General features: G+C 45.2%; 1 protein-coding gene across 2 annotated transcripts; it reads right to left on the bottom strand.

The window, feature by feature from the left end:
• Positions 1 to 273: 273 nt before the first annotated feature.
• tie1 (tyrosine kinase with immunoglobulin-like and EGF-like domains 1) lies at positions 274 to 18050 on the bottom strand. Of its 2 annotated transcripts, XM_076045376.1 has the most exons (24): positions 17698 to 18050; positions 16459 to 16755; positions 16216 to 16326; positions 15931 to 16086; positions 14993 to 15124; positions 14214 to 14354; positions 13997 to 14125; positions 13698 to 13843; positions 11950 to 12094; positions 11706 to 11864; positions 11206 to 11346; positions 9918 to 10220; positions 8648 to 8938; positions 7753 to 7946; positions 7504 to 7650; positions 7342 to 7405; positions 7147 to 7257; positions 4470 to 4660; positions 3579 to 3692; positions 3259 to 3329; positions 2454 to 2494; positions 2181 to 2277; positions 1991 to 2090; positions 274 to 1494 (listed from the first exon to the last, which is right to left on the bottom strand). In XM_076045376.1, exons 1-24 carry the CDS (start codon positions 17759 to 17761, stop codon positions 1423 to 1425), a joined length of 3417 nt encoding a protein of 1138 aa, XP_075901491.1. In that variant the 5' UTR covers positions 17762 to 18050; the 3' UTR covers positions 274 to 1422. The 2 variants fall into 2 exon arrangements, with proteins under 2 accessions (XP_075901491.1, XP_075901492.1); XM_076045377.1 differs by lacking the exon at positions 9918 to 10220 and having other exon boundaries at positions 17698 to 18049.
• Positions 18051 to 24706: the final 6656 nt, after the last annotated feature.

The raw sequence follows: 24706 nt of genomic DNA, 5'->3' as shown, positions 1-24706 counted from the left end.
CGAGCCTGCGTGTTGGAGTCAACAGGAAGCCGAGACCAACTCATGACAGACAGTTCCCTCCTTGTGGTTGGTTTGCAGAGGAAACCCGGTGACAGATCAGTTGTGTGCAGCAGGGTTCCTGTACTCTCTGAGGCCCCCCCCCCCTCCTGAAATTAGGGTGTTGAACAGTCTAAAACACACACACACAATGAAAGCCCCCCCCCCCCACCACCCCAACATAAACGCCACAGTTAACCTAATTGCAGTGCGAACAGCAAGTGAACATACTAGAGGTCAAATGTCTTGCGGTGATTCCAGTCACCACACAGTCTTTATTCAAGGAACTGGTTACTGAAGACCGTACATTCCAATACAATGGCTACATCACTATACATTGTGTTCGAGTACATGCCGTCAATGACAACGCTGTGCCTAGCCTGTCAATGAACTGCTCAGAAATGAGAGAGAATTCAGCATTTGTTTATTCAATTTGCTTTCCGCGCTGTGAGACTCCGAGGTTTGGACCTCAATCCTGAGTGATGTCAGGTTCTGATACCTGTCACGGGTTGGTTGGATTCCCCTTTTAAGACTGCCGTGTTTCTGTGCCCCGCCAATACACAATGGATGGTACGAATACAAATCAATTTTAGCCAAAATTTGGGCTAAAACTGATGTTTGGGGTGAGGCTGTGAACAGAGGGCTAACGGTGAATCGGATTTAAAAAAAAAAAAAAAGATCTGAAAACGGGAATAGCATCGGACTTTAAGGCTTTCACAGATCATCATCGTTCATAACTCTGTACAGTCACTACATTCAGGTTTGGAGGCTTTAATACATTCTATTAAAAAAAGATACAAATACGAATAACAGTGATGACTTCACATGGCAGTGATTAAGCAAACACAGAAAATACACAAATGAGGCTGTTTGTTAAGTGCTACATTGTATAAGTTTGATCCTTCTCAAAGACTCTGACATTCCGAGCTGCGTCCACTGTAATTATATCCAAGAAAAGATTCCCCCCCCCCCCCCCCCCTCCCCCTCTCCATAGAAGTCAAGAGAGGTTTTCAAAGAAAAGTCCAGCATTGACACCCCACAGACCCCGGGTGTTTCAGCAAGTCACGTAGCTTCTTATTTGCCGCCAACCCTCGCCGCTACTTAGTCCACCTTTGTCCATGTTTGTCCTTTAGTCTGGAGCTGGTTGGCAAAGGACCTCCAAAAAGGACAGTAACAGCGGCAAAGGCCCCGGCACTTCATTCCTCATCTCAAATGGCTGCCCAGTGTCCTTTCACAGTCCTCCATCTATAGCTGGGTGCCCTTGAAGAGACGGCCGGTCCTCCGGTCCCGGCGTTGCGCTGCGGGGAGGTAGCAGTAGCGTGGCGACCATCCTCTGGGTTTCCTCCTGGAGCTACGTGGCCTGCTAGGGCCTGGGGGCGCTGGTAGTCAGGCCTCCTCAGCTGTGGCGTCTATTCCGGCGTAGGTGAAGTTCTCAAAGAGAGCCATGTTCACGTAGGCCTGGAAGACGGATTGAAGACGAGCTGAAGTGGTTGACTGACTCGAATCGATTGCAAAACTTATTTGATCCCTGAGTCAAAGCTTTGGTCCATTAACGGTGTAACATTTGGAGGTTTTGCCAAGAAACCACGACATCCAGTGGTTACGTTTTAGATTGCAGTGCTCTTTTTGCTTCCCCTCCCTCTCTTTAGCTAGCCAGTGAGCTACCCAAACCTGGATACCTCGTCCGCGTTCTTAGTTGGTTTATTAAAGGATGTGAGCATTTACCCGAAATACAAATGCTTTTTTTTTGGTTTTTGTTGTTTCGGCTGCTTTTGGAACAATTAATAAATATGACCTTTACATTTTTTATATTTTTTTGACTAATCAATGGGTTCATCGATTTCATATACAACCAATACCTGCAGCTTTAGATTGACAAGCTTTTTTTTTTTTTTTTTTTTACTCTCCTGCCCTGCCCCCCCAACATGCTACTATTGTTCCAAGGTCACGTTACCTTCCTGGCTTCCTGCATCCTGTTGAGCTGGACAGAGATTTGGGAGAAGGGAGGTCTCTCGTAGGGCCGGTCCCTCCAGCACTGCCTCATCAGCTCATAACTGGTCGGGGAGAAGGTGGAACACGTTGGCGCTTAATGCCGCAGGGAACAATTTCACAGCAAAGACAGGATAGAAAGGCTGACTACTTACACCTCATCGTCACAGTTTTTGGGTTTCTCCATCCTGTAGCCTTGGGGCAGTTTTTCATAGAGCTCGGCACACGTCATGCCACAGTATGGTGTGCCACCTGGGGAAAGAAAATCAATAAATGTTGCCATAAAGAATGAAAACATGAAACATACAAATAACATGTTTTTAAAATGATCTTAAGTTTAGTAACTTTAAACCACCAGTATCCAGTTAGCATAAATGGTGATCAAAAGATGGGAGATTTTATGCATTCCATGCAGTCTGCATACATACCTAAGCTGACAATCTCCCAGAGAAGAACACCAAAGGACCAGCTAGAAGTTACATGAGGAAACCAATTAGAAACAAAAAGAGACAATATAGGATCTTAATATGATAAATAATTCCTTAATAATTAAGTTTTAACTCTATCCAATGTCCAGTCTAAACATGAGATAATATCCATAACAGCCAAGCCAGTGTTATGTTTTACATGTTCTGTACAATATTGTCGCATATTCTAAATCCAGATCACTGTATAAAAATGATTCATGCAGTTTCAGGATTGAATTCACAATAACAAGTGAGTCCAACAAGTGCGTTGCACTGCTGTGATCCAAACAATACGGCAAACCAGTTGTTTGTGTCTCCGTCTTTGTGCCAATGTTTACAACCAGGCAGGAAGTCTCCCCCCCCCCCCATTCCGTTAGCTGTCCGGCATGGCCTATAACTTCTACTCTGCCGCATATAATTAGGCTACAGTTGACACGCCAACGTCTGGCTCTGTCTGCTAAGTTGTGCTCAAAGCTTCCTGGTTGCGCTTATCAGTTAGGCAGAGGCCTTTTTATCATCCCCACAGTGACAGAGGGATGATTTGTTGTTTTCTGCGGCGGAGCCCGTTTGCGGTGGGCATAATCAAAACTACAGCACAAGGATTAAATTGTTTGAGTGAGGTTTCGAGTGACAGGGAATCAACAAAACGGCTGCTGGTAAAGAACTATCCCTTTAGAACCATGCCGTGTTACTGTAGTACTGGTTTGAGCTCCTGTTGCAGAACATTCAACAGTTGAAGTGTGTTGGAGCGGATGAATGTACATACACGTCACTCTTGGTTGTGTACACGCTGTAGTTCAGGGACTCGATGGCCATCCAGCGCACAGGCAGCCTCCCCTGGAAGCCGTCAAACACAGTCTTGTTGTGAATTTGAAATGAAGTAGAACACTTTATCATTATGACAAATGTCAAGTCTCTGAAACATGACCCAATGTGATGTCATTCAAGGTTAAAGAGTTCCTCTCCAACGTCAGCCACTTAGTCGATGGTCTTCCCAAAGACAAGGGCCCTCTGCTGGCTGATAATAAAACCTTTGTTTCTCCAGAGAGGCACACTCAAAAACAGACCCCGCCCTCCAGCGCTCACCATTGTCTTCTTTACGTAAACTTCCTCGCCACGTGACAGGCCGAAATCAGCGATCTTTGCCACGAGGTTGTCGCCTACCAGGACGTTCCTGGCTGCCAGGTCCCTGTGGATGAACTGGTGTTGACCAGTAGGGGGAGCGGAGGAGCAAAGACATATCAGTAAATATTCTGGATCTTAAGAATGTGCTATAACCACATTCAATGAATTACATACAACTGCTTACAGTTCATCAGAATTCAGATGAATGCTAATTTTTCACAGAAGAAATTTTAATTGAAATTGTAATTGTCTTGTCAGAAGTTATTTCATTTATATTTTTGTCTATATTTAAAAAAACAAACAAACAAAAAAAAAACTTAACAGCCAGGTAAATTTCAAATGAATACGAACAATTACAACAATTTCAATTATAGAAACAATATTTGTTGGTTATTATTTATGGTTTGTTCACAACAATAGCAACAACAACTTTTTGTTTCATCCAGGATGAACCTTGTTCAGGGTCATCGTCTTCCTGAAATATCCTGTTTTGACCTCGGCGGTGCCAGTGCAGAAGGGCCAATGTGGGTTGTGAGCATTGACTGTATATGACACTGTTACTGCGTAAATATGTTTTACTAAATAGGGTCCAACGTCCATTTCGCCTGAGTTGGTCTAATTTCGAGTACAAATGAACAAAGATGTGGCCGTGGCTACAGTATAGTAGTCAAGTATAATCTGCTTGGCACATTGACTCAGTTCATCTTTATATACAGCCAATGGTTGTGAGTGACTGGATTGAAATAAATTGCACTCAACAGTGATTTTTTAAAGTGCTACCAACAGTCAGGGAGTCCAAAAACCCTTCCAACCACTGTACTTGCACGATTAAACATTCAAAAGTCCACCTACCTGTTTGTCACTCAGGTAGTGCATCCCTGTGGCTACGTCCACGGCGAACTGGAGCAGCTGCTGGGAGGTGAGGGTGGAGGCAGTGCCGTGCTCCTTGGCGAATGCAGGGTCCGTCTCCAGCACTCTGCTCTTCCTCAGGAAGTCCAGAAGGTTACCGTATGGAGCGTATTCGATGGCTATGTACAGGTAGCCTGCAAAACGCACAGAGGAACAAACACTGGCCAGTGAGGAGGACGTCCTTGATCGTATATATATATATCTGGCGTGGATGAAGAGAATCCAAAGCTGCAGTTGATCGCTATGAGGCGCGGCCGTGACCTTGGGTGAGCCCGGCAGAAAGGCTCCAACAGCTGGAGAGGGGCTCGGCCTTCGGCTGATGACACTGACGAGAGGAAAACCAGGCGCCTTTGAAAACCGGAGCTCAACCAGATGGTCAAGGCTCTGTGAAGAGATGATGGCTTCCAGCCAGAGGCAGACTTCCTACAGGTCATCAGGCATTTTGTGCTCGTTGGAACAATTTTTTGCGCAGATTTGACCCGCAGTAGAGACAGAGAGTGCCAACGCGATGTTTCAGGAATGCACGCGGAGGGGAAAGAATTTACAGGGTTACGGACGATTAAACCGCGAGGAAACGTTTTGTTAATCGCGGCTGCGATTCCTGCAGCGGTTGGAATGAGCAAAGCTCGACAAAGTAGCGCCAGAAGCTACAACAGAGACGGGGGGGGGGGGGGCTGCAGACGTTTCAATTCAAACTTCATTGTGGTTCCTAAAAGTCCGCCGCACATCACACGGTCGCACGGCGAATTCTTTCGCCGCGCTGTCAATTCTTCCACAGTGCCGATGTCAAAAGCATGAATTTATTCCAGACTTTTCGGAGCACGTGAGGTGAACACATCGTACACAGTATATCAGCGAATCACTCTGTGAAATCACACACAGATGTGGGGAAGAGCATGCAAATTGAAGTTGGAAAAAGAGCAACAAGTGGAACCGAGAGCCCCCTGAAAACGGGGGAACTGACAAACAAGTTGCGTGCCAACCCATGTGGCCCCCTCCCCACTTTAACCTTCCAGCTAATGCTGCAGTGCTGCTGCACCTCCTCACTTCCTCCCTCACTTTTCTCAGGCCTTCTAATCCTCCCGCACTGAAAAAGTAATGCGCATACACGCACAGTTGTTTTTCTTCTTTTACACGCAACAATTTGAGCAAATTAGCTCAACAAATTAAACAACATTCAGTCACAGAGGCAATGTCTAAATGCTTTTAGCCTTTGACATGATGATGCTGGTATTGACAGTGTGCAGAGGTGGGAAGTAAAGTACAAATACTTTGTCACTGTACTTAAGTAGATTTTTCAGGTATTTTACTTGAGTATTTCGTTAGCTGTTCAGAAGGATCCAGGTGCCCATGAGGACCTCTGACCTCTTTTTCATTTTTGCAAAATCAACCAATATGTTGTTTCATTAATGGAAAAATAAATATATATATTTTTTATATATTACTTAAGTACATTCCAGAACTTGTATTTTCTTACATTGACTTGCGAGTTCTATCAGTACTTTTACTTTACTGGAGTATTTTTTATTTAGGTACTTTTTCTGAAATGCAGGGTACTTTTGCCACCTTGGACAGCGAGAGTCACTGAAGAAATTCCTGACAAAGGAGCTCTTTGTCCTGAAGCTGTGCATCTCGATAAATGAGGCAGTAAATTGGAGTTAAATGACCGACTTAAACGAAGCATGGCGACGGTTTACGGAGTCCAGGGCCAACTGAATGTGAAACTACCAGGGTCAGAAACACGGATTTAGTCAAGGCTCATTAGATCCGGTCATACCTTCACCCATGTATTTTCCATACCTATACTTCCCGTCTCATATGTTATCAAGTTTGGATCAAACAAAGGATATCCAGTCACAATAAGAACAGGAACTATCTCGTGTAGCCGTGGGAAACTGATACTCCACGGTAAAGACCGGAGCGCCCGCCAAGGGAAACCTTACACAAATGCATAAATAAATGGCACAGCAGCAGTGCACTCGCACAAATCCAACAAGTGTGATAGTGAAAGATGCCTCTGGCAGGCCGGTGATGTTTGGGTTGGACACAGTCTGGTTCTTTCCAGGTGCAGATCAGAGAGGATTGTGATGGGAGTGACTGTTTGGATCCGCAGCAGAAAGATTTTAAAACGGCCTCTGCTGAACTCCAGAGGTAGTCGCACTGGTCCAGAAACAGAATACAAAGGCAAGTCGTAGCTGAAATGTCTTTAACTGAAGTGTACTAAAGTGACTCATCGATTGGTAGTGCAACGATGACCTGATGGTTGATAAGGCGGCAGTTCCACCTGCTGTTTAAAGCTGTGGAGGAACATGGAGGAATCTTTTTTTCTTCTGTCAAGCATCCAAAGCTGTTCATGCAAGTATAAATTCTGGATATGTCGGCATGTTGTTATATTTTATTCAAGACGTTTGGCCTGTTGCTTGAATTGTTGTTGATAGAAAGTAAACCCATCCAACATTTGCTCTGTGGCCTGGACATAAAATGAGTTAAAAAAAAAAAACACAAAGTAAAAAAAGAAAAAAGATTCTGAGGTTTTTGCACTGGTTTTTGGTGCCTTCTTTTGCTCAACATTACATTAGACTACAGTATCCATGGTGGCCATTGGGTGTCACTCACTCACCTCTGTTCTCACAGGCTCCAATCAGGTTGATGATGTTGGGATGCTGGCCTAACTTGCACAGGACCTCCAGCTCACCGGCGAAGTCTCGGTGGTCGTTCTCTGAGGCAAACTCTGCAAGCGCAGGCAAAGCAACGTCACACCAGCCTTTCGTCTTGCCAATGTGTTTGAGCAGCAACGTGAATGTAGCAACACTACCTTTCAGCATCTTGATGGCTGCGCTCATTTTACTCCCGTCCTTTTTGATCATGGCTTTGATGACCTGGTAATAAAATGGTTATTGCGTTACACGAAGAACAGAAACTGGATTGGAATTAGAATCACTGTAATATACACCCAGGCCGTTTAGAGCATAAACACCTGGCCAAAGTTTCCTTCTCCGATGACGTCTTCGAACTTGATGTCCTCCCACTCCAGGATTGGGTAGGTGAGGGGCTCCGGGGTCGGTTTGGGCCTCCGTGTCAGCGTCAGAGTCCCTGAGTTAAACTGCAGGATGGTCTCCTCTCCCTGGTGATACAAATAACATGCAGCTCAGCAGTAAATACAACTAAAATAATGTCAGATTTGTCTGACTTGGAAAAACAAAAACATATCCTCCCGTATCCTCACCGATCCAGACTGGTAGGTGAAGGTTCTCCGTCGGTTGAGCAGCGTCTTGCGGATGAAGAAAAGAGCCAGCAGCGCCAGCAGGATGGTCACACAGGTGACAGTTACCGAGCCCACCACTGCCACCAGCAGCTGGTAACCGTCCCCTGCAGGCCTCCCAGCCACGCCCTGGGTGGTTGGGGTTGAATCTTGGAGGCCTTCATGACAAAGAGAGAGTGACAGAACCAATGATTAGGGAACTCCAGCTAGAATACTGCAATATCTGATCTCGGCTGAGTCGCCTGAGAAAAGCGCCACACTCGCAACAGCTGCCTTACACGGAATCGGCAGTTAAAACACTAACGTGTGCTGGTGCCCCAATTATTTTCCCGTGGAGGGAGCGGTGGTGCCTGAGAAAATGGCAGTGCTTCCTCTGGCATGGCACACTGCTCAAGTTTGTCAGCCAATTCTCTGGCTGTGCCCATTGCGTAAGACTGCTAGCTAGCGTCTGCGCCGTCTTGATGAAGTAGTACATCAGTGACATTGTTTGCAACATGATGTCCATCTTGGTATTTGTTTTCTATTGTTTTGTTTTCCTGTAAATCACAGCTCAATAGCTAAGATTTTAGCAGTGTTGCCGTTGGCACCAAAGATAATCCATCGACTCAGTTTTTTTTTTATTGATATGGTTTTGGCAGTTCCAAACAGGTAGGAGCAGGAAGTCATTATCCACTTGTTCTGTACAAATCTTTTTTTTTTTTTTTTAAAGTCTACTAAAGGTTAGTTTTGATCCACTTGGATGAAAGAAAAACAAATCTATCATCTTGGTTTGAAGCTAAGCAAGTTGGCTAACCACAAGTTAGTTAGCTACAAAAGGCTGACTAACTTGAACATGTTACAGGAGAACGTCAGAACTCACCGTCCCCTTGGGTCATGGCGTGAACAAACTTGCTCCACTCTCCGGGCACTTTGGAGAAAGCCCTCACTCTGAACTGGTAGAGGGTGCTTCCGTTCAGCGACTGGACGTCCTTGGTGGTCTTGTTCCCATCGTCGGTGTCAACCCAGGGGTGCAGGCTCCCCTGGCCGACCGGCTGGTACTCTATGATGTACTTCACGATGCCACCATTGGGATCTTCGGGCGGCAGCCACCTGAGCTGGATGGCTGACACGGACAGGGGGAGGGCCTGGACGTTGCGTGGGGAAGACGGACCTAAAACGGATGAAAGTTTTCACAGTTCTGAGAACTCCTGCTTGATAGAAGAACCACAATTACAGCCCAGACTCGTTTGCTAAATCTTTAAAAATCCTTTTAACCAACTGCTGTCTGAAAACCTCTCACATCTCGAGACAATTTGTCTTTGTCATCGACCAAATTACAGACTTATATCGAGCATATTTCATTAAATTGTTGGACAAAGATGAGAAAAAGAATCTCTCTGGCCACTGTGCACTGAATGACAGAGTGCAAGGTCATTTTCAGCCCTATGAAACCTTGATCCTGCCATTAAACCTCAATAGTTAGCCGCAAGTGAAGCGTGTGGGCAGAGAGAGCCGCTAAACCAACTGAATCCTTTCTCATTCACTCCTCCCTCGTGTTCCTCTCTCAATTCATTCAAAAATCCCAGTGTCTTCCCAACTAGAACACACTTTGTTCTTTTTAAATCCAACTTCAAGGGTTATTTTTTTTTTTTTAGAATGCCAATAGAGCTTGCAATATTCTATGTATTTATCAGCTTATTTCTCCTCTTTCTTTGGGTTGCTATGTCTTGGTGTTTGTAGAAGTTGTCCTGTTAATATTAGGGCTTGGTAACGTGGTCATATCAGCTCATTGTTCAGTCTATGTTTTTTTTGGTCGCTCCTTTTTGTTTTTGGGCTTGAATGATCAATTTATATAGTCACGTTATCTACTTTTTTGATCAAACATTGTGTGGTTCTATGTGTATCTGATTGTATATTTGCACATGTGATTAAATACACTAGACTAAAGAATGGCTTTTAATGCACAACAGCACTCGAGGCTGACATTTGATATTTTTTTGTAACACTAGTTCCCGATTTTGCAGTGGGATATGTTTGATTCCCGCTATTCGTTGATGCAAAGGGGCTGCTTAAATAAATCATTTGCTCGTCCAGTGTATTTATTTTCTCTCTCCTAGCCGTGTGATCTGGGCCTCCTGGCGTCTAGTTACCCTGGCTGTGGATGCAGAACTGGTAGGGTTTGGATGGCGGCCCGTGGCTGCCGCAGTTGATGAGGCGCACCACTGCGATGTAGTCCTGCTGATACTCCAGGTTGTGGAACTTTGTGGAGAGCACATTGAGCAGGGTGGTCTCCTCCCGTAGCTTCTCGCCGTAGGGCGGCGGCCCGTAGAGCTGCACTAAGAAGCCCGTGGCCGTGCGGGCGCTGACGCCGTGGTTGGGGGGCAGGCGCCAGCGCACGGTGGCATTGCGGCCCTCCACTGAGCTGATGTCAATCTCAGGCTGAACTGTGGGCTCTGCGGCGACAGAGAACACAGGGTGAGCTGAGCAGAGTGGCAGCTTCCCGCCATTGGTCTCTCATCCAGGGCTGGATGGTTCATTTTAAAGTTCAGATCGTTCTCCTCCTTTGAATGACACCTGGCGGCTGTGTTCAGGAGCGTTTTAGTTTGCTTTTTGAATCTAGCAAGGAAGGACTGCCTGGACCATCATTTTTCATTTTTTTCTCCTTATCGATAAAGAAATTATACACTACAGTGGCTTTACTGTAAGCTAATTTATTGCTTCTTTTTGTCCATTTTTTTTTTTTTTTTTTTTGCAGAATTTGTTATCGTTCCTGTTCTTAGTCTTTAGTGTTTTGAGATGTGCTGCTTTGAGAGGCAGGGAATTTTCCTTGATTAAGTCCAAGCTCTTAAAAGACTGAGCTCAACATTTGAATTGTGTCACTGCATATATTTCTAACTGAACGAAAATGGTTTCAATTAATATGATTTTTTTTTTTTTTATTAAGTGTTTCCTGAGCCCATGTAATTCATTATCCTGTTTTAAGACACTGACGCTCCGATACATTGTGTCTCTCTCTGCACCACGATCACCACTAAATATAAAATACCACTCTGTCTTCTCTCTTTATCATCCTTTTTTTTTTTTATGATTCCTGGCTTACCTTGGTTACAAGGTTATTTTTTTGTTATCTAAGACCCCATGGGGTATGTTTTATTTTATCTTGGCAAAAATCTCCTTAGAACATTCTATTTCTCTGGCGTCAGTCTGTGTTTTTCTCAAACTTGCGTAATAAGGGCAGATATTCTTACAGTTGGCTCCTGAAGGCTTAGCCAAAAATGCTAGAAATCTAGAAATTTACTTTTGAGAGCGACTAGCTAAATGTAAGACAATGAAGTCCATTCCAGACATCCAGGCTGAGGATATCCAGGAAATCCAGATTAACGTCATCAAGGACAGGAAGTGGGTGAGCTGGTGGGTCGAGTTACGTGGGACTCTTACCTGGACAATCGGTCTCCATGATGGCATCGGGCCCCGGAGCTCCCTCTCCACCATCCCCAGGACGGCTCAGCTGGACTCGGACCCGGTAGCTTGTGGAAGGCTCCAGGTTCATCAGAGTGATGGGCTCGCTGTCACTGTACACTGGGTAAGTTGGTGAAGGAAACCTTGAGTTTGCTTCAGCTATGTTCAGTTATTGTGGTGTTGAATTTACATTTAGTATCTGAGGGGTCCCATATTCTACACTTTTTTTTTTTCCAGACGTTCAGCGAAGCATAACTTATCCAAAAAACTTAGATCTTCAGAAAATGCCAAATTTAGCCTTGTGTTTACAGCCTCCATTTTTATACCCTCCAAGTGTTTCATAGAGCATTTTCTTTTTCTGGGGAGTTCGAAAAAACGTTTTTTCTTAATGTAAATCATACTTAAAACTGGTCATTTCAGCCTTCTGTTACGAAGGCTGACCCAATGACATTTTCCAAACAGCATCTTTGCCTGCTTACCTATGATAGAGGACCAAGAGTTGGCATTCTGCGCAGGCATGTAGAGGACCTTGGTAGAAGTAATGGGCCCGTCGCCTCTGTGTGAGTTAACCGGCCTCACCAGCAACTGCTTACTTCTTTTCTCCAGCAGTGTGGGAGCGGCTGTTGGCACAGGAGGCTCTGGCGGAACATTGGAAATGATCATCACATCCAAACCTCAAAAAGTGCTTTTTCAAGAAAAAAAATAACAACATTAAAACCAAACCTTTAATAGTGAGGTTGAACTTGTGCGAGTCCAGGCCTCCATTGGTGGACACTCGACATTCCCACAATCCTCCATGTTCGGAGCTCAGTCGAGGAATCTCAAACAGGGCCGTGCTTTTATTCGAGTCCATGACTGTCCGGGTGGCCTGAGAGTGAAGAAGGGTGAGAAAGTCTCATTTCCGCATTGTGTGCCTATTTTGCGCAGCAGTTCCGATCTCCGCGTGAGAACTTTCTTAGTTCCTGGAAACGCCTGCACGGCTCTTAATCAGATTATTTTTTTATGATCAAGGAAACGAGGCAGAAAGAATAACACTGAAATTGAGCATGTTAAAGGCAACACGTGGTCAGCGGCGCACTGTGGAGCGATAGAACCTTATCTCTTCAGGCCATTGTTGTTGGTTTCCTCAGGCCTAACTCGACCACCAGGCCGCTCTTAAAGTCACAGTAACAGGGCCACCTCACTCTGAAGTCGTGGATCCGCTCCACTTGTCATAGTTTCACGGACTCTATAACAATTTGGAGGCTAATTTCGTTTTGGCTGTGAGCTGTTGATGGTCAGATAATCTCGAGTCTTTCTGCATTTCATTTGTGAGAATGAACGGGGAGGTTGGTTTATTGCCAAACGTGTGGATGCAGCATGGACCTTGACCAAAGACACACGGCAGAAAACAAGATTAGCGGTCGCAAAGACTCACTGATCATTATCAAACGTATCTGTGTTGAATCTGCACTGATGCTTCTGTAATTGAGGGAACAATTAATCATTGTTGTAGTTTTCAGTTGCTTGGGCCAGAAAGAAAGAAACTGACAACTTGCATCTCTTAGCAGATTCACTGACGAGCGATGGCAATTTAATGCTCTCTCTTTGTTTAAACATGTTTCCCTCATTTTCGTGAAAGTTAAAATTAACTCTGGGTCTCAGCGCACGAGGGCAAAGTGGAAACAAAAAGGCTTTTTAGCTGCAACATGTGAGCCTCTGATGTGGGAAGAGAGAGAAGCACAACTCGTGGATCCGATTCCGCTTGTGGTGTCTTCTCTTGTTTTTATGAATACCAGGGATTTGGAGCCCGATCAGACACACACATTGATGTTGGCAATGTGAAATACCACATTGCACATGTCATCGGACCGGGGCAGTTATCCAAGCCCCTCCAGGAAATTGAGAAGAGCCATCAGCTAAGCAGCGTTCAGTGTGATTTTAGTTTGGGTCATTTCTCCTCTCTGACCGTGGAGCTCCGGAAAAATTAAGCTTTAAAAACTGTGGTTGTGCTGTGTTTAAATGTTCCACTATCATTTACAGGCCCCAGTGCATGAGCGTAATTAGTCATTAGTCAACAAAAACAAGCTTGATTTTTAGCTTCCTGCTCATGCTGAGGCTACGTTGGACCTTCCATGTTTGTAATCGGGCAATAACAAGGCAGCTGTGAGAAAAATCTGACCAAGTGGAACAAAGGTATCCATTCCTTTTGTGACATCACAATGGGCCGATGCCCAGGACTTTCTATTTCAAGCCTTTTTTAAGAATTGGAGTAAGCAAAGGATTGATTTTCTTTTTTTATGACGAGTTTGACATTTTGAGAAAAACCAATGCCGAAGTGAAATGCAATCTTTCAAAAAAGTTTTATGAATCTACTTTGCAAGCCCATATTGACTTGTATAACCTTCTGCATCGCGTAACATGTGGACTGAAAACATTGAAAGTCTTTTGGGTTTTTTTTTTTATCGCGCAAGCAATGAGTGACTTTCTACCTTGAGAACGGTGCCGTCTGGTTTTCGCAGCTCAATGCTGTTGTGGCTGGGCAGTGGGTTGCCTGTGGCGGAACAATAAATCTTGGGGCTGGAGTTCAGATTTCTTTCCAAATTACCTTCCAAATCCAAGATCTGCGGAGCCCAGTCTGAGAGGGAGAGGAGAGGAGAGGAGAGGAGCTTGAGAGATGAAACTGTCTTTGCAGCTACAACGCAGCTGTTGTAGTTTTCGACAAGAAAAACCGTGTGGTTTGTCAGGAGACACAAAAAGTCGGATTACAGCGATGTGGTCTCGGTGGTACCTGGTTTCTGACAGCTGCGTCCCCTCCACCCTGGCGGACAGTGGCAACCACTGAAGCGGTTGCAAACCCCTCCGTTCTGGCAGTTGCAGCTGAACTTGCAGTCCGGTCCGTACATGTCGTTGTGACAGGCTGGCGACGGAGAACAGAGCTGTGACAATTGGCAAAAATGTGAAACAAATTCACTGAACCTGTTTTGCAGGGACGAATGCAGGCTGACCCTTCTCGCAGCGGCTCCCGAACCAGCCGCTGGCGCAGGAGCATCCGTAGGGGTCCGGTAGGCAGAAGCGAAGCCCCTTGCAGTTCAGGTCAGCGCCGCACGACTGCTGGCAGTTTCGGCCAAACATTCCGACTCTGCAGGCTGCAAAACATGGCAGGAGGGGAAAAACTCATGAAAATATTTGTTAAATGGTCAACGGAGTCTGGCGCTACCATGCTTAGTGTTTGGCAAGGCCGAGCCAAGGGCAACATGCAAGCATGTGCAGTGTGTTACCTGTAATATTTTTGTAATCTTTCTGTTTTTCATCATTTTGAGACTTTTTTCCTTCTATAGCAGCCCGGCCTAACTCACAAGATGATTAAAAAAAAAAAAAAAAAAAAATCAGTCAATTGCTCTGGGAGTGGGTGGAGCTTGTCTGCGCTTGTGGAATTTCCACAGACTCTGAGTGACCGACCCATTGACTCAAATGACTCATAAATCAGATTCCCTTTGGTCAGAGATCAAAAACTGTGCTGTGCTCAAAAACTGAGTCTGTAAAAAAAGAATAATGTGTCTAATCTCCAGTCATTACCCGAAGCCGAGGCATTGGCGGAGCTGCGTTCGGGGCTGATGAGGAAATTGTGTCGCGTAAACAAGCTCAATTAATTCTGTAAACACATCCCGATTTTGGCTTTCCTGTTGGAACAATGTTTGACAAAATGCTTTTCACGGGCCGTTCATGCTGTGAAGCAGGACGGAATGAATCAGAGTGAAAGGTGATCTCTTCCTGGAGCGCCAACCTGTCTCACAGCGCGTTCCCATGAATCCTGGAGGGCATATGCAGTCTCCGCTGCCATCGTGGCACACCCCGCCGTTCAAGCACTCTGGACAGTCCTTGTTGCAGTCCTGACCCCATTTCCTGCCGGGACAAGCTGCAAGCAAAAATAGATGGATATATTTTTGAACTATCAGAATTTCAATTGTCTTATGTTTTGTGTACATATAGTGCATTTATGACGACGATGATGATGATGATGATGATGATGATGATGATGATGATGATTTACTGGTGGTCTGTTGAAAGAGCTCAACCCAGAGTCTGAATAACATCCGAATGTGGAAAATGCTTCATCTCTCATTGAAGGAGGGCAACTAGAGAGTTAAAGATAAAAAAGTAAGGAGGGCTGAAAGCCAAGCAGGAGAAGGGTGGAGCAGGACTCGGATCTGCTGATGCTTCTCTTTTGCAACGCTGGCGAGGAAGTGAAAGAAATGACGCAGGTTTAGCCTCATGCTCTAAAAAGATAAAACAGATTCTTATTGTGTTTGATTAATGTTCTGCGGTTTCTTCACTGATTTAAATATTTAGATACTGGTGATTTGTGTTGAGGGGAAGAAAACCTCTCAACGACCCAAAATGAATCTCATGCTTTCACCTCGCTGTTACTGTAGGTGTTTTGTTTTGTTTTTCTGTGTGCAAGACAGCTTGCTTAACATGATGTAGGTTATCCACTGAGACCCTTGTCTGTCGCGATTCATTAAGCAGGGACAAGGCAGAACAGTGAGAGTTCAGGTTCATCTTAGTCTGTGGAGATAAGCCACAGGCCTATGTTGCTGATTTGTGAAAAGGCAAGGGTTCAATAAATCACCTATATTAAATCCTGCTTCGGGCTTCGCAAAATAGCGCGTCTGTTTTTCTTTTTCTTTTTTTGTCGCGCAAGAACGTTGTGATCCAGCGAACCTCTGACGATGAGCCTCATCCAGGCTCCGTTGAGGGGGCTGTCCCCCACGTAGCTGGCACTGTAGATGCCTTGGTTGGAAGTTTTTACGTCCTCCACCGTCAGTACAGCGGTGCCGTTGACCATGTCGGTCCAGTGAGTCATGTAGTGGTAATTTCCTGCAAAAAAAAAAAAAAACAATAGGAAAGAAAAGAAAGCGTGAACGTATTGACGACATAAGGTTCCACCGAGTCAAAGAGTCTAACAGGACTCTTCAAAGTCTCCTGGTGCTTTATCTTTTGGCTAACCGTTGTACTTCCAGGTCACGTCTCTCCTTTGGGAGTTGATCAACTCCATGCTGAGGTTCACTGTATCTCCCAGGCTGGCCGTCAGAGTAAGATGAGCTGGGACAAAATTTGCTGCGGGACGCAGGTGCAGTCGGTTATTTTCAAAATAAACGTCACGTTAAATGTGAACAGACGGGAGAGTATGATTAGCTGGCAGGGAAAGAGTTTCACATAAACATTTGGCCGCACGGAGTCCGAACCCACTTCTTTCAAAGTTGTTGATCATCGTGACCGTTTCGAGAGGCGAAGAGTCCTGAGCGGATTCGCAGTAGAAGATTCCAATGTGATCCAGGTCACGGAAGTCTCTGGCCTCCACCTCCTGGTTCCTGGTCTTGTAAACTTTGAAATACGGCTGTCTGGGGAAGACGAGGATTTTGTTGTCTCTCCTGACCTCCAGCTCCACCTGCACCCGACCTCGCTCCCCGTTGATGCAAGAGATGGAGAAACGACTGACGCTGACGACCTCTGCGGTGGATATCATGGTCAAATCCATCACGGCTCCTGTGAGTCAGAGGAAATAAATCAGCCATGGCGTATTTCAAGATGCCATGCAGGGTGATAAGCCCACTTGTTATCTTCGGTGCTAGAAGTTTCCCCAGCAATATAAAAACACTGCCCGCGATGCAGCAGTTACTGTTCAAGCCTCTGATAATGTTCTCCGCTACACGTCATAAAACAGGGGAATCACTTTTTCTCATCCCCGCATGCTGACGTGAGTGTGTGAATACACACAGCTGAGTCTGATTCTTTATCTTGCTTTTTTCACGCGACCTCTGCAGGATTCAGCGCGACTGATTTGGTCTGCGTTTTGAACTCATGGCATCTCCAGAAATCAAAGTATCACAAACCACCGGCTAGACAAAGGAAATGAACCAGTTAGTTGTGTTTAAATAAAAATGTCGACAGCAAAAACACAATTGGTTCGATGGTTTTGGGGGGGTGGGGGGGACTCAGCTCTCATTGTGACTAAATAACATATTACAGATATGTTATAGATATATTGGAGAAAGACGAGTCCCGCCTAATTTGGACACAGTTTTCAATCCAAGAACAGTTTTCAGGCTTTTCATTGCCGCCCCCATTTTTGGGGGGAATAAAAGTACCATTCTCAATAATGCCAGATTGCTCTGCATTCCTTCTCTTGGTATTTCAGCCACAGAAAGGCAGAACAATGGCAGGAAACATGGATGAGCTTCTTTCCCTCCCATTGGACACACTAGAGGGGTTATTTACTGCTTTCCAAACAGAGACCTTCGAAATACATAGAGAAACTAACTGTAGAATTTCAACGGTTTATTTTTATTTTTTTATTTTTTTATTTACTTTGACATTTTTTTTTATTTTTTTTTTTAATTGAAAGGTTGTGTCTTCATAACGCGGATCACAGCTGGTGATGACTTCTTGAGGTGATACGGCAGCCTTTTAAATAACTTTGCCACTTACCTGATAAAGCAACGAAGCACAGCGCACAAAGCCACAAAATCCACATCGTGGACGTAATCCGCATCGCGACGGGACGACGTGGTCTCACAGCTGCGCATCCGAAACGGTGACGCTGCGTCACGAGGAGCGGTGCGCTTTTTTACGCATCGCTTGGCGAATCACGGGTAGAGCTCCTGTTCAGGTGGGGATTTATCTCCCCCCCCCTCCCCGTCCCTCCACCTTCAAAAAAAAAAAACCAACAAGAAGATTTACGGTGTCGGTTTCGGCTCCTGTTCAGCTCGCGGAGATGCCGACACACTGCTCAGAGTCAGAGTTGCGGTCAAAGCTCAGCTTCTCGCAGCAGGGTGGGAGAGGAAGGAAGAGCGTCACCAGACAGCGGAGGACTGCTGGCGCTTCAGACCTCCCCGATCCGATTAATGCATTTATAAGTTTAAACTTTGTCACTTCTTCTCCTTCTTCTTCTTCTTCTTCTTCTTCTTTTTTTATTTTTTTTGTCCGACTAAAATGTGAACCACGCCTATACCCAAGTGGAGGTTAATATTAGTCTTAATTGTCTCTGGCACAAGAGTTCTTATAGATGGCATTGTCTAAGATTCGGTTGTTTTTGGATTTTTCTTTTAAATTGTCATTTGATAAATCAGTTGTTGTTGTTTTTTTTTTTGTTTTGTTTTTTTGCAGTGGCTCTCCTGCTAAATAATACAAAAATATCAGAAGTCTGAAAACAACATCTTTGAAGAACTTATTTAGTCATCATGCTTCTGGTAAAGAGCAACCAGGCATCGAATTTATTTTGCAGAAAGTGCTCTCTGCAGGACGTGTCTTCTGCCTGCATGTTGTGACCCCTTAGGTTGACTGGCTTCGCTCAAGACTGGGTGGAGAAGCGAAGAGCTGCAGCTTTGTTCCTTCACTTGAATTTGTTGCTTGCGGTCTCTGCAACCTCCCCCGTCCCGTCCCGTCCCTGTTACAATCAATCAGCCCCAGGAAATGATGAACAATATGCTTGTTGTGTCTATTCTTCCATTTCTGCCCCCCCGCCCCCGATCTTTAAAAAGTGCCGCGCTCTCCCTTTAATAAGCTGGAACAACTACAGACGTCTTATCTGTGCTTTTTTTTTTTTATTTTTTTTTTTATGTGTTTTCTTTACATTTCCTTGTGCTTCCAGACAATCGCCCCAAAGTTGACTCAACGTCTTATTGTATGAGATTTCCTGTTTTCCGTTTCAGGGGCTTGCATGACGTTCCTTAGCCTGTGAGGAATACTCTACCCGAGTCAATAATGATAAAAACAATTATTGATGGTGAAGGCGTATATTTACTCTGTAAACATGTAGTTGGCACAATGGAAAAACACCTGACGACCACGGTCCCACAATCAATTTCATTGCCAAATCTTAAGACGGTGGTTAAAAAAAAAGAAAAAAAAAAACCTTTGTCTTTGTTGGCTTCAGTGTCTATTATGATCCCCAGCAAAACACAGCGCTTGGCGCCTGCAGCTCGCATCTGTATTGTCCTCCTGACCCGCGGCTGTGACCTGCGTAGCTCGGCAGCCAGGACAGCTCCTTGTTAAAAGAACCTTTGATTTCCTCCGCACGAACTTCAAAAACGAGACGCGGAGCGCTGGAACAATGTTGCCCCTGGCCTGAACGGGCTGCTGCGCCACTCTGCCTGCAGCCCCACTTTGCAGCAGAAAGTGCGTCTGTCTGGCACAAATGTCTTCACAGCAGCGGAGGGCGCATGTAGCTTATTTAGGAGATTAGACATTGGAGATTTTGTTGTAGTGTGAGGATTCCAGTTGGACTGAAAAAGAGAGAAAAGAGGTGGGGGGGGGGGGGGGGGGGGAGTGCCGGAGACGCAGCTTGGTGGAGCCTCATAGGAAGCCAGAAGGAAGGAGAGCAGAGAGGCTGGGTCAACACAGATGCCTTGGCCTGTAGACACATTAAGACTGCCAAAAGCCTAAAAACTAGCGGTGGTGTCTGTATGAGTGTGTGTATGGACAAGCACGTGCTTGTGTTAATGCGCACGTATCTGCACTCGTGTCAACCGGCGTCTCTGAAGGCTTTTTTTATATGTGAAGGAAATTATAAGTGGGAGAACATGAAGGGTGGAGTGGAGGACGCTGATGTTCCTCTGACATTAGTCGTTACGTCTCCAACAGTTTGGGTCAGAATTTACCAGTGTGTGTTTGTTGTGAGAGTATCTGGCGCTTGGTCTACGGCACAACAGCACAACTTTAGGACTTGCGCCTTGTATTTAAGACACGTCAACAAAATGAAATAGAAGAGAAAAGATTAAAAGAACACTGAAATATCCTATGCAACTCTGAGAAGTGCAGAGAAGTGTGCAGCCTGCAAGCTTAAATCTGTTGCTCTTGATAACAGCAGCATGAGTCATATCATCGGCTATCTATGTAGCCTGACTCACATTGCTGGAATTCCAAATCCTGACTGATTTTGAAACAGGAATGTGTCAGAACCAGACAGTAACATCGCAAATGCTGTTTTATAGCCTCGCCCCTGCCCTTGTTGAAAGTGGGAGTTGATCATGTCAAAAATTGGCGCTAACCCGACGCAAAGCTTTCTGGTCGGACGCAGAAGAAGGGTCGATTCAAGAGGGGGGGAAAAAAAGCACATTTTCAGGGACTGAGACCTGAAAAAGCCCGAAAAGCTCGCTCATTCATTACAAAAGCAACACATTGAATTGTTGTTGCATCAGCTTAGGTCAATACCTGGTTTATCATTACCAACCATTATCTGCATAAAATATCTGCCGCTGTTACTGTTAGTCCACCAGTGTCCACAAAGCCACTGCTCATTCCTCAACGTGTTTCGATTCGAACTTCTGACGTGATTCGACACCTGCGAGTCGCTGTGGTCAGCTGCCAGATCATTATTGTTTTTTTTTGTTTTTTTTAAATACCGCAGCACACTCCCGGGGCACGTTGCTCTTGTTTCTGACATGTTCTTGCGGTTGCGGCGGAGGAGGTGGCAAAACTCTGGGGACGGTGGACGCGAAGCCGACAAGAGGCGGGGGGTCTCGGAGACTTTGTGAGAAAGTTTGTATTAGATTCCCACTTCCTCCGATTGTGTTGGGCGAGCTGGCCCGGCTCCACACGCACTAATCCTTAAGGGCCCCAGGAACCTCGGCGAGGGTGTCACTCACACCTCTCGGCCCTTCTTGAGTGCCCCCTCTTGATTTCTGCGGTCGCGGACCCCCCTCATCCTCGCCTCCGACGGAAAGCATCCCCATCGTGTGCGATGAAGCACGGGCTGGTGTCTGTGAGGAAAGAACTCGGCACGTGATGCAATGAAAGAGAGATGACGACGGACGTGAAGACGGGGGAATTGAGATGGGGGAAGGTGGCGGTGCAACCCTAATGACCCTGCACTTACAGATTTCCCATAAGATTAAATGCTGCTTTGCCTCGATAAGCTGCAGCAGCAGTTGATGTGTTTCTCGTCTCATACAGCACTTTGTGTGCCTGTGCCCATTTGTTGGCTCTTCACTTGGTGTCAAATGGCTCAAGTTAAACAAAACATGTCACATCAAAGGTTTCCGCTTTTCTGTAATAATCATGAAGCCAAGTTTTGAATGTAGCACCTGTTTGTTTCCCTCAGTCCGGCTGTTTGGATATAAGGTAAGCACCGGTCCTGTCTCTTTACCTGTGAAGGGAAGGAACAAACTTTGGTGCGTTACAACCTTCTTGAGAGGGTGCAGGGTGGTCTGGACATATCAGCAGCGGGGGGCGGGGGGGCTTTTGTGGTATTTTCACCTTATTTAAGTGCTTGTTGATTTAATGAGTTGAATGTTTATCAATATATCTGCTACTTTCTTTGAGTTTAGTCTCACACTGTGGGGCTAAACTAGCGGTCACAAATTTGATTGTTCGCTTGATAACACAGATCGTCTTCCAAGTTTGACCTCCTCTTGCCATGAAAAACATGGATCCCCTCAGTAAATTCAACCAATTCCGTAGATTGACCTCCTAAGTTAAAGGGTCCCGGCAGCACCTCTTTAATTTCGAGTCTCTTCTCTTGTTTAGACATAAAATGTATTCATCTCAGATGATTGTGGTTTAAATCTGCTCTTATATTTGCTGATACTGCTGTGAAAAAGTGGTGCTCACACTGTCTGCCTCTCATTTGTGATCTTAAGCACGCTGATGGAAGGCCTCAACCTCTTGGCGACACGGGAGTGTGTGTACATAGTGACAAATGGAAGATTGGTCCCCCAAACTTTACTGTCATATGTCACTTCCTTTTTGTCTCTCTCATACTTCCTCTCACTTTTTTTTTTTTACAGTGCACTTTCTCACAAGCAAGCGCCATTTGAGTAACCCTGCAGGGAAATGGCACTTAACAGATGGATGGACACACGGAACAAGAGGAAATGATTTGACAGGGACAAGAAAACACAAAGTCAGCGTGGTTGCGGGCCGTGCAGGATGTGTTAAATTATTAAGAGCAGCAGCTGCATCGTCTTGTCCTTGTGCGATGATCTCATTCTAGATGGCCTGCATTTGTAGACAGGCATGCATTGGCACAGTTAGGGGCCGAGTGGTAAAGTCACCATCAGTATCATTGATTAGTGAGGCTGAAGGATCATTTCCAAAAAAAAAATTCCTTTCACCACGTCGGGAAAGTTACAGCGTTCAGCTGCAATGTTTATGGGAGCTTGAGAAAACAAGACTGAAACGTTAAACTCTGCTTCCTCCAAGTGGAGGCTGAGCGTGTATCCACCCAGAGTGTGATTAACGAGCATGAGAAAAAAAACAAGTGAAGTTTATCTACCTGTCCAGACCAAAAATACTGCCGGAGCTCCGGAGGCCTGTAGATCAATCTGTTGCTTTTATGTGTTTACATCATGGTGTGATGATAGACCAACTTAAACCAGTAAATGTTGAAAAATGACAGTAAACATGCTTACAAGAAACACCTCAGTGATGGGTCAGGAATTTCAAATATGTCTTCAAGCTGTTGTCTGCTTTCTATTTTTTTTACTTTGTTTGTATTTTGGAGCAGAAAAGAAAAAGATCTCAATGCTTTTAAAATCATTTTTATGGCTGCTTTATGACAAGACTCTTTATATGATTTCAACATTGATTCCGCTGCTTTTTTAACTTCTGGATTAACTTAAAATGAAGTTACATATAGAAATGCTAAAAGGTCCCATATTGAACAAAAATCTAATTGCCCAATGTCTGAAGCTACATGTATGTCTCCAGAACTTCCTGGGAATAGGCCAATTCTGTGCGTTGCTCTTTTGGGTTGCTCCAGCTTGCAAAAGAAGGGCTTAGGGCCTGAAAAACTGTACTTTGTGATGTCATTGAGGGAATTGGCACCTCATTCCAAGACCAAAAATCTCAGATTAGTGACGAGACCATCACGCTGCTCTGCCCCTTTTGTCGTCTTGCACAGCTGGAGTGAAATAATCCTATGGAAGCTCCAACATAGCATCAGTTTCATCAGAATGTTAAGAGTTTTATTCTGGCTGTAAACAGAGGGCTAACGTTAGATCATTCAATCTCAATAGATCGCAATCATCAGGGCTTCTCCCACTGATGAAAACTAAAGATGTACGAATTGAATTTCTCAGTTTCTTCCCGTCTCACTGGTCTTTTTTCCAAATGATCGGCGCTCGCCCGCCCACTGCCACGTCCCTAAACTTTCTCTTCCTGTCCATTCATCAATCTCACGCTGGAAACGAGCGACCTCTCCAACCCGCCATCTCTCCCAGACCCGGGGCCCGTCCCCCCAATCTGTCTCCTGGGGCAAGGCAGGGCACTGGAAATGGGGGACCGGGTCCGTCAGCGGATGCAGAGGAGGCCGACCCTTCCCGCCTGACGGCGAGCTAATCCTCGGTAGCGTCTGAGATGTCGCCCCAAACACTGACCCTCGCGCAGGTAGACGCGCTGTACACACACACACACACAGACACACACAGACACGCCACTCGCTAATGGCCTTGTGGGAAACCCCTCCTGATCACACAGGAAGCTCTAATCATAACAGCGTGCGGGCTGCTGTGGTGCGGAGCCACTGGTGGAGGTATGGGATGATGTAGGATAACATGATTTCAGACGTCGTCGGCACACACGGCCTGATAAATGGGCAGAAGCGGGATAATACTTTCCAGATCAGGAAATGAGTTTTGCTGTTATTGTTCGGCTCGCAAATTTTCACGCATGACAACCTGAGAACCCGAACTGCGCGGCTCTCTTTTCGTTTTTGATGGAAGCGGCTGCCAAGAGCAAATATCTGTTTTTGCGAGATCCACCCACTTTCGCCATCTGTCTTTAGTTTCAAAACACATTTCGGCTTGTTTGTAAGATTATCATTCTTATCATTTTCCCGATTTTTGTTCAGCCCTCTTGTTTATTTCTTCATTGCGTTACGATCTGGCTCTGTGTGTCCTTCGTTACACAAAATCCAGTGTCTGCCCTATCAGCACAAGGGCAACAAGGAAATAGTGGAAAGGGAGCGGCAGTGGATCTACTCAACATCATAGGCGTCCTTAAAGGAAGTTGAATAACACCCTGGGAGCGCTGAAAGGCAAACAAAGCACGAGCTGAGATTTCATGCCAACATGCCTTCACATTGTACTCGCAGAGGCCCTGCAGGACTCCCGAGGTGGGAAGTAACAAAGTACAAATACTTAGTTACTGCACTTGAGTAGATTTTTCAGGTATCAGTTCTTTACGTACTTACTTTAACTCCCAGTATCTGCACTTTCTGCTTCTCACATTGGAAGAACATCCTTCCACCACTTCCATCCACTTATTTTTAGTGTGGTTGTTATTGCCTGAATGTTGTTGTGCAGTTAAATATAAAAGTAGATTGTGTTCTAGAGGGACACTATGTTACAGTACCTCAGCTTTGGGGCCACTGTTTAGTACATTTATAGTGCAGAGAAAAATAAAGATGTAGTAAATAACATTGTTTTTTGTTATTAAAAGTAAAAACATCCAATAATGACTCACTGGTCATAACTATTACTGATTAAAGTTTGGTTGT

Source organism: Nelusetta ayraudi, unplaced genomic scaffold (assembly GCF_046127955.1).
Source record: "Nelusetta ayraudi isolate G7.1 ecotype Tasmania unplaced genomic scaffold, CSIRO-AGI_Nayr_v1 ptg000084l, whole genome shotgun sequence".
NCBI classification, from domain to species: Eukaryota; Metazoa; Chordata; class Actinopteri; order Tetraodontiformes; family Monacanthidae; genus Nelusetta; species Nelusetta ayraudi.
This window is presented reverse-complemented; position numbering and strand designations above follow the sequence as displayed.